The sequence below is a fragment of the Chenopodium quinoa genome, unplaced genomic scaffold (assembly GCF_001683475.1).
Source record: "Chenopodium quinoa cultivar QQ74 unplaced genomic scaffold, ASM168347v1, whole genome shotgun sequence".
NCBI classification, from domain to species: Eukaryota; Viridiplantae; Streptophyta; class Magnoliopsida; order Caryophyllales; family Amaranthaceae; genus Chenopodium; species Chenopodium quinoa.
Window position 1 is genome coordinate 4456789 of NW_018743697.1, and position 14119 is coordinate 4470907.

The 14119-nt window shown below is 34.9% G+C and overlaps 2 protein-coding genes across 2 annotated transcripts; one reads left to right on the forward strand and one right to left on the reverse strand.

Annotated features, from left to right (window-relative positions):
• The first annotated feature begins 724 nt into the window (after positions 1-724).
• Positions 725-3184, forward strand: LOC110684384 (serine/threonine-protein kinase RIPK-like). The gene is made up of 5 exons (XM_021860841.1): positions 725-1485; positions 1586-1721; positions 1828-1964; positions 2117-2243; positions 2436-3184. The coding sequence occupies exons 1-5, from the start codon at positions 1072-1074 to the stop codon at positions 2906-2908; spliced, it is 1287 nt and encodes a 428-aa protein (XP_021716533.1). The 5' UTR covers positions 725-1071; the 3' UTR covers positions 2909-3184.
• Positions 3185-3512: 328 nt separating this feature from the next.
• LOC110684507 (uncharacterized mitochondrial protein AtMg00810-like) lies at positions 3513-4783 on the reverse strand. The gene is made up of 2 exons (XM_021860962.1): positions 4696-4783; positions 3513-4444 (listed from the first exon to the last, which is right to left on the reverse strand). The coding sequence occupies exons 1-2, from the start codon at positions 4781-4783 to the stop codon at positions 3513-3515; spliced, it is 1020 nt and encodes a 339-aa protein (XP_021716654.1).
• Positions 4784-14119: the final 9336 nt, after the last annotated feature.

The following is a 14119-nucleotide window of genomic DNA, read 5'->3' on the forward strand; positions in this document are numbered from 1 at the left end:
CCTAAAATAAGGAGAAAACAAAATATATTAATCAATAAAATTGAATTGAATGAGACTAGGTCATTTGCAAATTTAAGCACAATTACTTCTACATGTAAACAAGAATACATTAATGTTAGTGACTAATATAATATATGTATGTAGATGAATGAAGCATTGAAGCTCAATAGCTGGCAATGGCGAAGCTAGATATTATTAAGTGGATTTGAGTATCACATAACTGAAATGTTATGAACGTGTTGTATTAATTTTTGAAAAATGGTTTAATTTTTAATAAGTAGGTTCAATTAATTAATTTGTCATGCGCACAATTAAATAAAGAAAACCTTGTTTTGAATTGGTGGTGAGAATTCTTGCCTTTCACACACCTAGTTAGCAAGAGTTCTCACACACCATCACATTTACATCATCACCTTAGCTATGAGAAAGTATCCTTGTTGCTCCATCATGTACCATACAAATTTTAAAAATGAAAATACTTTATTTAATGACCTTTACATATCAAAAATAGTTACTCTGTTATTAGATGGAAAATAGTAATTTTAATTTATATGTAGAAAAAGAGTTAACTTTAATATTTTATTATATAATTTAAGAAGTCTATCTACATACGGAGTAACAAGTTAGGCAGCTAATAAAACAAACTGCAATTAGTTTTTTCTTCAGAACAAAAAAGAGAAAAAACCTACATAAATAGACTATTCACCCAATAATATTAGTGATATCTAGCTGATAGTCATCACTCGATCTTATTCTATATACCAACCTAGCTTGTTAGTAATAATTTAAATTTCCTTGTTGATTAATTAAACACTTAATCCAGCTTGATCAACAAGAAATTCAAGGGAGTGGGGGAAGAGGAAGGAGGCCAAAGTCAAACCTATAGACGCACAAAGTTTCTCCTTTCACAACTTGTTTGTCTATAAATATTAGCACAATTAGGTGCATTTTTTCAACAACCATATTTCATAACTACTCTAAAAACAAACAAACAAACCAATTACCCAAAATCATATATATCTCACATCAAAATTAGCATCAAATCAACACAAATTCCAAAAAAAACACACAATGAGTTCTAAGAAGATTATTACATGGGACACCATTTTACCTAGTTGCTTTAAACCAAAAAGATCACAATCAAAACCTAAACTCATAACAAGAACTAAAACTATTCCACAAAGAGTAGTACCAAGTTCTCCACAAAGGCTATCCATCTCAGACATTAGCAACCCGAATTCGGAGATCTCGATCAACGATCTTTCGAGCTCGTTGATCGGGTCAAATCTTCAAGTATTCACAGTTGATGAACTCAGGATTATCTCTAACAACTTCTCTTATACCAGCAACTTCATTGGAGAAGGCGGTTTCGGAGCAGTTTATAAAGGGTTTATTGATGATAAGCTTAGACCCGGTTTAAAAGCTCAAACTGTTGCTATTAAGGTCTTGGATTTGGAAGGTTCTCAAGGACATAGAGAGTGGCTGGTAATTTATTTTTACCACCGGAAAAAAAAATCATATTATATATGTCACATTTGTATTTATAACATTTGGCTAATATATAGTTTTGAAAATTAATTTTCAGGCTGAAGTTATATTTCTTGGTCAGTTGAGGCACCCTCATTTGGTAAAATTGATTGGATATTGCTGTGAAAATGAACAAAGAGTTCTTGTTTATGAATATATGGCTAGGGGTAATTTGGACAACCAATTATTCAGAAGTAAGTATATAATATTTTTTAATTTTATATTAAAAAAAAAAATTACTCCAGTAATTCACTAAATTCAAAATTTGTATATTTTTCTAACATTTTGATATGAATGCAGGGTGCTCTGTTGCCTTACCATGGTTGACAAGGATGAAAATCGCGCTCGGGGCTGCTAAAGGCCTTGCATTCCTACATGAAGCTAATAAGCCTGTGATTTTGAGGGATTTCAAGGCTGCAAATATACTCTTAGATTCTGTAAGCTCTCAAATTTCTTTCAACTTTGACTTAGTATGGTATTTTGGTTTATTAAATTACTCGGACTCTTCGTTTAATTTCATTTCACAACTGACACGATCTTTAAAGTCTTTGGTTCATTTTTCTTACTAGTTTTGTTTTTTATGGTATAGAATTTCAAAGCAAAGCTGTCAGATTTTGGGTATGCAAGAGATGGGCCAGAAGGAGATAAAAGCCATGTAACTACTGAACACATTCTTGGCACCAAAGGCTATGTTGCACCAGAATATGTCATGACAGGTAATTAGTAATTTAATATATTTGAATTTACAAATTTTAATTACAATTAACGTTGACGATTAGTGCTAATATTATTAAGTCACATAATACGTTGCAAATATTATGGTTTTTCGTAGCAAGCAAGACATACCTATTCTAACCACTAATAAAATTGTCAATATTCTAACATATTCCATAATATTAAATTTTCAGGTCATTTGACAACGATGAGTGATGTATACAGTTTCGGGGTTGTTCTTCTAGAGTTATTGACCGGAAAAAGATGCATGGACAAGATTCGTCCAAGAAGAGAGCATTGCCTAGTGGAATGGGCTAGGCCACTCCTTAAGAATCCACGAAAACTCGATATAATCATGGACCCTAGGCTTGAGGGTCAATACTCAGTCCAAGGGGCTAAGATAACCACTATGTTAGCCTATCAATGCCTAAGCCACAACCCCAAGTCGCGGCCTACTATGGGTCTAGTGGTTAAGACTTTGGAGCCACTATTGGAGATGAACGACATTCCGAGCCATTTTGTGTACGTTGTACCAAAAGATGGCGAAAAGAAAGAATACGTAAACCAAGTTAAAGAAAGGAAAAGTAGAGATGGAAATAGAGATAGACACAACAATTTACATAGGAGGCTTGTCAATGATACGGATTCCCCTGGTTTCCATAGATGAAGAAATCAAGAATACATCACTTCAATTCGAGCATAATATGTACATACATACATACATATACATATACATACATGCAAACTACAAAGGTGTTAATTTTTTAATTAGTGTGGAGTTTAATTTTGACTAACAGCTTAAATTAAAGAACATAATACTCTTAAGAAAGAAAAATGATGTAAATAGTGAATACTGTATGGTCAAAAAACGGCTTAAGCTTGTATTTTTCAAACTTTTATCAAAGAGAAATATGAAAAATGATGTATAATTTCTATGATTTTATATTTAGATACCTTATATATACATCATGTTATCATGTTGTTACTGCATAGATATTTATTCATACTCAATAACATATAAATAGTATAGATATACATCATATTATCATGTAACATTCATTACTACTCTCTGTCAAATTAATTCACAAAGTTCCAATCTTCTCATTCATCAGTAAATCGATATTTATATGAATACAATCCTTGGGAAATAATTTACCTAACTAAGATAATATTCCCAAGATCTCAAGATATCCTAAGATATAATATGATGTAATTATATACCTAAAATATATTATCTCCTAATAAGATATATTCTATCTTAACATCCCCCCTCAAGATGGAGCATAAAGATCCCGAATGCCCATCTTGCTAAGTAGTGTCTCAAACTGAGCCTTTCCCAAGGCCTTAGTAAAAATGTCTGCAAGTTGTTCCTTCGTAGGAACATAAGATGGCGAAATCAAACCATCTGTAATTGCATCTCTCACTAAATGCATATCAACCTCAATATGTTTCGTTCTTTCATGGAATACCGGGTTTTGTGCAATGTACAAAGCCGACTGACTATCACAAAATAATTTCATACCCTGCGAATGTTGCACACCCAAGTCTCGTAGGACTTGTTTCAACCACTTCAATTCACATGTCACGGCCGCCATTGACCTATACTCCGCCTCCGAAGACGATGTATGTAGAAACCGTAGGTTGCTTCTTAGTTTTCCAGGACACCGGGGAAAAACCAAGTAGCACAAACCAATCAATGACCTCCTAGTTAGAGGACAACTCGCCCAATCAGAGTCACACCACCCCTCTAACCTCAGTGCACTGTCGGATCGAAGAAGAATTCCCTGTCCCGGATTTTTCTTTAAGTAGCGCACCACACGAAGTGCCGCATCCCAATGTTTCTCTTTCGGAGTCCGCATAAACTGAGACAATATATGAACGGAATATACCAATTCCGGTCTAGTCACCGATAAGTAAATTAAACGTCCAACAAGACGTCTATATTTCTCCACATCCTCCAACACTCTGCCTTCCGCAAGAGCTAGTTTATGATTTTGTTCCATAGGAAAATCGGCAGGCTTAGCACCTAACAACCCAGTCTCAGAAATGATATCAGGAGCATATTTTCGTTGACAAATGTAGAACCCTTGATTGCTTCTAGCAACCTCAAGTCCTAAGAAATATGTCAAAGCTCTCAAGTCCTTCATCTTAAAACAGTTTCCCAAGTATGCCTTGAACTGTGACAAGGCAACTTTATCGTTCCCTGCAACAATTAAATCAACATAGATCAAAACATACAACTGTAATTTTCCTTTGGTCAATGTGAACAAAGAATAATCAGAATAATTTTGTTTAAATCCATATTTCTTCAATGTTGTCGTCAATTTGGCAAACCAACATCTAGGAGCTTGCCTGAGGCCATATAGCAATTTCTTCATCCTGCAGACATATTCAGAATTATTTTTGTTAAAACCAGGGGGTATTTTCATATATATATTTCTTCCTGTAAGTCACCATGCAAAAATGCATTATGCACATCAATCTGATGTACTTCCCAGTTTTTCACAACTGCCACTGCCAGAAAAGTTCGAACTGTCGCCATTTAAGCTACTGGTGCAAATGTCTCATTATAATGTAGACCTTCAACTTGGTGGTTACCCAAGATGACTAATCTTGCCTTCAATCTCAGAATTTTACCATGTTCATCACGTTTCTCCGTATACACCCATTTGCTACCAAGAGCTTTCTTGCCCGGCGGAAGCTTCTCAAGAACCCATGTACCTTTCTCTTCTAGAGCCTTGATCTCTGCAGCCATTGCTTCTCTCCACCCTAGATGCTTCATAGCCTCTTTAAAATTTTTAGGCTCATTACCTGCTGTTAAAGCTGCAATGTACTTTTTATGCTTTTCTGAAAAACGTGAGCAATCAACAAAATATGTGAGAGGATAAGGAGTACCTGAGGAGGATGATATAGGTGAAGCATTGCTAGATGAACTGTTTTTCCGTATTGTATGTGTCACAAAATCACGAAATTTAGTTGACGGAATCTTTGTCTGTTTTCCTTTTCCCAAATCCTCAACGCTTCCCTCCTGCTCACGGACCTCTTGTTCACGCACCACAACAGCTCCCTCACCTTGACACACCTGCTGCCGCTGCTGCGTGTGCTCGGCTTGCTGCTGCCTGCCTGCGCCAGCTACTGCTGGCTTCCCAGCTTGCTGATCATAGGCTGCTGGGTCGCTGGCAGGCCTGTCCGCAGGTGGATTGCGGTCTGCCACATCATGCCGCAGCCTAGCTGCGTCCCCTACTGCCTCCCTTGGACACACCTCATGCCCTCCAACGAGCCACTCATCGTCACTAAAATACTCATCCGATAAAGGCACTTGACACTCCCTAGGTGAAGTTGTATTTTTGGGTTCAATGTAGGGAAAAATATTCTCAAAAAATCGTACATCACGGGATACAAATATTTCATTGGTTTCTAAGTCAAGCACTCGCCATCCCTTCTTCCCAAATGGGTATCCCAAAAACACACATTTTCTACTCCGACTAACAAATTTGTCTCCTTTACACCGTTGATTATGAGCATAGCATAGGCAACCCAAAACACGAACATAATCATATGATGGAGGTTTATTAAACAAGATTTCAAATGGGGTTTTATTTTCAAGTAGAGGTGTCGGGGTTCTATTTATTAAATGACAAGCCGATAAAATACATTCTCCCCAAAATTCTAACGGCAAATTCCCTTGAAATCTCAATGCCCGTGCCACATTTAATATATGTTGATGTTTCCTCTCAACTCTCCCATTTTGTTGGGGGGTTCCCACACACGATGTCTCAAATAATATGCCATTTGTGAAAAAATAATCACGCAAGGAATTAAATTCCGTTCCATTATCACTTCTAATAATTTTTATCACTTGACCAAATTGACGTTTAATCATAGCAATAAAATTCAAGAACATCCTTTCAACCTCAGTTTTATTTTTCAATAAATAAATCCACACTTCTCTAGAAAAATCATCAACTATTGTTAAAAAATAATGTGCACCACAAGTAGAGGGAGTTTTATACGAACCCCACAAATCTATATGAACAAGTTCGAATACACGACTTGCCTTATTCTCACTAATAGGAAAGCTACATCTAGATTTTTTAGCACGAGGACACACATTACATGCTTTATTATTATGACTCCTAGGAGAACTACTCACAGTCGGAAGCATCTTCAACACCGTGTCTGAAGGGTGACCCATCCGTTGATGCCACAAATCAAATGTAGACTTGCTATCCACTGCTAAGACCTTCACTTGAGGAACACCACGGAAAAAATACAGTCCATCTACGCGTTCACCCGCACCAATCACCGTCCTCGTTTGCAGGTCCTGTATAACACATATTTTGTTAGTAAATTGCATTGTACAATTAGACTCATCACTCAATTGAGTTACAAATATTAAATTGCAAGTTAATTGAGGAACATAAAGAACATTGTCAAATCTCAATCCCCCCGGCAATATCACCGTTCCCAATGGATCCGCGTTAGCTGAATTTCCATCGGTCAAACCAATGGGACAAGTTTGAACTCTCTTCACATTAATGAGGACAGAAAAATCACATGTGACATGATTTGATGCCCCCGTATCTACAATCCAAGGAATCGAATTTTCCTTACCATGTAATTGTCTAGATTTTGGATTTAAGATATCCAAAATTTGTTGAATTTGGGTAGCATTCACACCCACTAAACCTGATGCATCCTCCGGAGAGACAGACGATTGTTTCCCATTAGACGATCCACTCGCCACTTTGTTTGCACGCACATAATTCTGCTTGGATGCGCCAGACGATGCCGAGCCACTGCTGCCACTGTTACGTGACCCCCGACCATCGCTGCCACGTCCTCCACCTCGGCCACGACCCCTGCCGCCACGGCCTCTCTCACCCCACCACTCGGGGTAGCCAATTAGTTGAAAACAACCTTTCTTATCATGGCCTTGACGATTGCAATGATCACAAAACAGATTACTTGTGTCAACAAACGTCGATTTCGTCTTTGCATCCACCCGAAACGCCACGGTAGATTCCTTGTTTTCCTTGTTCAAACCTCCAGCACGAAGCCTCTCTGTCATCACCACATTTTGGTAAGCAACATCAACCGTCGGAAGAGGTAATTGAGCTAGAAGTTGTGCTCTAATCGGAGCATAATGTTCTTCTAACCCAATTAAAAAATAATGAAGGTAATCCTCCTCCCTAATCTCCTCCACCTGTGCAATTATATTGCACGTACACTTCCCACATGAACACTTGGGAACTCGAATAAACGTGAGGAGCTCTTTCCACACCTTCGACAACCGCCCAAAATAATCAGCCATCGACTCTTGCGAGGCCTACTTGCACTCCCCCAAGGCGTTCTTTAATTGGCACACACGTGTACCACTCACGACACAAAATCGATTCTTCAAATTCGTCCACGATACACTAGCATCATCATAGTCACCAATTGTAGGACGAAGCTTCGCATCAAGAGTGTTAGTAATCCATGATACCAACATCGACTGCACCGCAATCCAATCTTCCAATTTCGTGGCATCCGTAGGCTGTTTGATTGTGCCATCCACGAATCCAAACTTTCGTTTAGCCATCAAGGACCTTCTGATTTCTTGTGCCCACTCATCGTAATTTCCGCCACGCAATTGAATAGGCGTGATTACACTACCTGGGTTATCACTCGACCCAAGATAATGAGTTAAATCAACTGGTATTTTCTCACTCATTACTCACGTTTAGGAGGAAAAAAAAATTTAGGAATTGAACCTTGGCTGTGATACCATGTCAAATTAATTCACAAAGTTCCAATCTTCTCATTCATCAGTAAATCGATATTTATATGAATACAATCCTTGGGAAATAATTTACCTAACTAAGATAATATTCCCAAGATCTCAAGATATCCTAAGATATAATATGATATAATTGTATACCTAAAATATATTATCTCCTAATAAGATATATTCTATCTTAACACTCTCTTATTTTAGTCTCTTGTAAGGATATGTTAATGTTATACTCAAAACTTGAAAAGTGCTTGACAACAATATCTATCAACAATAATTATATGTGATGGTGGAGTTTGGGTTAAATGTGTTAATTGACAACCACTTCCATTTATGTACAAGCAAATTAAAGAATATATGATGATATTGGACAGTTATGTGGATTACTGCTCCGTCCTAAATGAAAGTAATCATCACTAAAATTTTAGTGATGACTAGTTATTATGTTCTTGGGAAAAGTAATAAGTCAGTTAATCTTTTTACATCAATAAAATTATGCACTAATTAAGCTAACATGCCACTTTCTTTACAACATTAGTTGTGGATTTGTATCATTACACCCTTTACCTTTATTTTGTTGCTTGCCATATGGTTCACTAATTAGTGCTAATGGTGTGAAACACATTTAGAGAGTGTAATTTACTTAGAGTACTGCTATTGTATGTCATCTATCATTTAACCATACAATACGAGTATTGATTACTCAGTTACTTTCTCTGTTCATTTTTACATGAGTATTTAGTCATATTTAAAATGGGCTTATATGTAATTTTTTTAATTTTAAAAATATTGTACTCGTAATCTCGTATTGTTTAGTGCTCAAGAAAATCCAAAATTAGATTTTATCCACTTTGGAAATGAAGTGTTGATATTGAATACTAGTAGTATATTATTCTCCGTGATTTTATAAGGTTACAAAGACAATCACTTAACTAGCATCAAAATTTTAATTAAATTTTGGTTGTGTCCGATTTCCACCTATTCCTAATACATAATCATTTGGACTTTAAATTTTCTTTATAAATTTACTTAATTAATTTTGGGAAATTTTTTTTTAAAAAAAAAATTATATTTATATTTTATTTATTTATTTATTATGAGTAGAATAGAAAATACTAGAGGTCGAGATTCTATCCTGATTTTTAGACATTTCAAATTTTGGTTAAATAAGGAAGGTTGGTGATTCAACCTTTTAGATTCTTCATTTCTATCAATCGAGAAATAGAGTCATACTTCTCTCTTGGAGTAGTTTCTACTAGTCAATCCCCGATCCTTCAAGTAAGTGACCCTAATTTTTGTCCACCATTAGTAACAAATTAATCTTACCTAGTCTTAAAGTTCATCTTAATTATAGAAATTCACCAAACTCACTTAATTAACCTATGCTACAAAACTTGATTGAATCTTATTTTCTTCCAAAATGTCATAATGATTAGTCAACACTTATATTTTTTAGTCATAATTACAACCTTCAAATCAATTAGGTGCTCTAATTCACAGAATTATTTCATTCATAATCCACAATATCATCAACTAGAGATATATATTTTCTCCAAATAAATAGTACTATTAAGATAGTAATTAAAGAATTTGTTATACTAATTCAGTTGCATTAATTAGCAAACCGGCCAAATACAGTTAATTTATGAACTAATTAACGAAGAATTATATGATTAAAGAACGGGTACATTATCACGTACATGTCATGAGCATTAGGAATTGATGTACCAACTAACATGTCCCTTAATTCTCTGACTTTTTGCCCATTTAATGGGGTTTATTCAAATGTGGGCATGCCTAATTCTTAGACAAACAAACATACATATATAATACATTGTCAGCTTTCTAGAAGGTTAGAATCTTACTCTCATCATATTTGCCAATCAAGTAACGGCTCTTATCATTTTCAATTTTTCATTGGTAGTGTTACTAGTGTAAAATATTGATATTACATTTACTAATAATTTTATTCATAACAAATATTTTTCATGACATCTTGTTAGTTTCTTCGTAATGTATATTATTCTCAAAATAATAACTTTTTAATTTTTGCACTTATTTTGCAATTAGAGACATACAAAGTCAAATGAGTACTTAGAAGAATTTAAAATAAAAATAACAATAAATTGTGCAATTATTATTAGTGTATGAGTGTTACTTCATCAACCTAAATTAATGTTAGATATATTATAGTTGTAACTAATAGTTTAGTTTATGATAATTACAAGTTACTCTGTACTATAATAGTAGCCTAGTAGAAGTATAACTATATATATTATCAAAAAAAAAAAAATTATTATTATTGTGAAGATTTCAATGGATGACTTAATTACATGTTAGGGGCATGGCTCATGCACTTTTTCAACTTTGTGCAAGATATGTTATACAAGTACAATGTTGTTAATATCATCATGATGTCAATTGTTAAATGTACAATCTTAGGATCCTTAGTAAGATTATTCCTATATAATTCTTTAATGAATAAATTATGTATTGGATGTATAATGAATCATATAAAGGATAGAATTGTATTGTACGGAGATACATGATATAGAATTACGTTACAATATTCAATGTCAAACAATACCACATAACCCTACGTACTAATCAATACAGTATATGTTGAAACCCATTATATCCCACTTATGAGTGTCCCACATTGGAGAAAAAGGAGAGATGGTTTCACTTTATAAGGTAGAGGAGTACCTCCTACTATTGCCAATTGGTTTTAGTATGGAAGCTCCAAAGTCTTGTTTGTGGACCAAACTCTCTTCCTCCTTGTTCGGGTTGCCCAGGCCCAGGTTGTGAGTCTCTTTTAAAGTGGGTATATTTCATATTGTTTCAAAATTTATCAATATACGAGTAACTAGTTCGATCAACATGATTGTATATAAGACATTTAGGACTCTAGATGGCCCTCGAAAGAGTGTAATTTGGTAGAATATCTTGTGTATGGAATAATAGTTGTGATGTTGTTATGTATATCGTCATTACATTCATATTATTATGCTTATGCATTGATGTAACGTCCTTGGCAAAAAAGAATAATGGATTAAAAGGATCCTAATAACCCAGTATAAGTCCTTTTCTCAAGTTATATTCAAGTGATCATAATAACCTAATACATCTTAGTACTACTTTTGTTTCATATTATTAGCAACAATTTAACATAAAATAAAGAGAATATATGTTTAATTGTTGCAAATAATATGAAATGGAACAATGTTACTCACGAACATTATTACTACTACATGGTCTACATCTATTCGATCAGTGGGTTAAAAAATAGATTATTTTTAAAATCTTCGGTAGTGTTGACTTGGACTCACTTTCATTAATACTTCGTGCTATTTATTTCTTAATTAATGTAAGCTTTGAGAGTATCAACAAGAAGAGTGATAGGCTATTAATTTATTTAACTACATCCACTAGATACCTTTTATTATTACAGTACGGATTATATGTTAATTAGTGTCTAATTGTTCTGATAGAATTAATTGGTATTTGCTTGGTCAATGGAATACTGATGAAAGAAGTACTCTCAAACTGTCATTGTGGCCTCGTTTTATAATCTGGTTTCTATATTGTGTTATAAGACTTAAAACCAGGGGCGAAACTTAAAACTGTCATTGTGGCCGGCGGTCGGAAGAATCCGGGGTAGTTGCCGGAAAGGGAGATGGTGGCTGAGCAGGTGGTGGCTGGTTTTTGGTGGTTGAGTTAATTTTTTGAGTTTTTTTTTTTTAATTATAAATCTAACCATAGTTAATATTTAATGACATAAGGTTATGAGCGAGATGAAATTTTTAACTAAGGTCATTTAGTATAATAAAAAAAAAAGGAGGTCACCATTGGTGCGTAGCAAAAGTTAGGGTTTATCGTTGAGAATTTCCCAAAAATAAAAACAAAAAAACAAAAAGGTTAGAAACTAACTAATAAAACTGTGATTTTATGTTAAATTACCTAATAAATTTTTTTGGTAAAGCTACCTAATAAAAGGTAAAATCTCGTAAGATACGAACTATCTCAGGCCAAATTTCCACCATTGACCTTATTTTCCTGCATTGATCCATCTCAAAATAACCCCGAAACCACCATGAGGGTTCGTTTTCTAGGTGGTAATAAAACTATTTTGGGATTGTTGGGGGATATTCCGAGTTGATGCGGGTAGTTTTGGGCTACGAGATGGTGATTTCAGGGGTATTTTGTGGTGGGTCAATGTCGGATTATTAGGTCATTATGGTGGAAATACGGCTAGAGGAGGTAGTAATTTACATCATTTTACCCTTTATTAAGTAGTTTCTTTCAACCTTTTTTTATTTAATTTTTTTTTATTTTTATGTATTTTGTACAAAATATGGGTTTTATTATTTAGTTTCTGACAAAAAAAATTCTACGAAAAGTATGTGTTACTTAGCTAGGCTATGTTCTCCTTATTTTATTTTCGCCTGTTTTATTTAGGTTTAATAAGTTTACGATAAATTAAATTAAGATATAAACGGTTGAAATTTAAATGAGATAAATTAAAGGGGTAGATCAATCTCACCTCATTGCCAAATTTAAGTTTAATAAGATAATATAAGGGCTAATAAATTTTGATCAGATAAGCTAATGTAAAAGTTAAAATGAGTTAGGTGAAAACAACTCTATTGATATTGGTTGATAAGTTAATATAAAATAATATAATTGCTAATAAATTTAGAGAAGATAAGTTCACCATCCAATAAAATAAAATAGGTGAAATTCAGGTGAAGTGAATACTCCCTCAGGGCCTGTTTTCATTGGCTGAACTTAGCTGAACTGAACTAAAATGAACTGAATGTTTTATAAGAGAAGGAAATTAGGAGCTGAACTGAACTGAACTGAAATGAACTGAATTTCAACGTATGAGAACAGACCCTTATTCCTTACACTTACATGTATTGGGATGATAAATAGTCATGATACGGAGTATAATAGAAATAATTAAAAAGGGGTGAGGGAAGAGGGGGGAAGGTGATTTGTGCATGATATGTTATGAGCTATTTCAATATTTATATAGAAGTATTATATTTCAATTAATTAATGCACATAAGTATTTATAAAATATTTGATTATACTGTATTAAAAGCGTTGTGAATGTTACAGTCAAGCACCTCATAAATAGATTAACAACTTGAGTTCTTAACAAAAACTTCGATCACTAATTGAGCTACATGCGTGCGAGATGAAAAACTTTAATCCAGCAAGGAGTTTCCATTTTAAGCATTAATTTGTTAAATAATATAGCTACCTGTCACGTGCCGACTGCTTTGCCCTAGTCACGCACCGTGCGCCACCCGCTTACAGTCCGTCGTAAGACGAGTCAGGCTTTCTCCTTGGCACTTACTCCTTGTGCCCACGTAGCACAACTCCTTGTGCTGCTAGTATAAGTTTGCTAGCACGATCCCTTTGTGCTAACGAATCCCCTTTGGTTGAACTAAGCACTTACCCTTAGTGCCTTAGTCCGAATTTACGACTAAGTGTCGTAGACAATTGAGCACCCAAGCTATCACCCTTGCTGGTATGCCCGATCACTCACTTGGCACCCTCGTGCCTTAGTTTTCCTCACACTCTAAGTGTTGGAAGGAAAGGATTGAGTTGCAAGAGAGCACAAGTGCTTAAGAAAGGCTTTTTGTATTGCTCTCAACTTATAGCTCTTAACTTGTTGATCTCTCAACTTATAGCTCTTAACTTGTTGATCTCTCAACTTATATGTACAAATGATGCCTTGGAGCCTATTTATAGTGCTCCACCCTACTTACTCTCTTTCTCTAGAATGTTCCTAACCTCCTCAAATGGAGGGTTCTAGACTACAAGGATCTAGAGTTTTCCCACCTCCTTAGGAACTACATACATGGAGGTTTCTACAAGCTTCCTACCTAGAATGCTAAGGACTAACCTAGAACATTCAAAATGTACATACATAGAAGGCCCTAGAGACTTCTAAGATGCACTGGATGAACCTTGAATATTCTAGAGACATCCTCTCTAGAATACTCCTCCGAAAGAACTCCGTAGATAGCTCCGGAACCTTCTAGAAGCTTCCCACGTTTCCCGGGCTACCTGCTGCACAAACTTGTATTT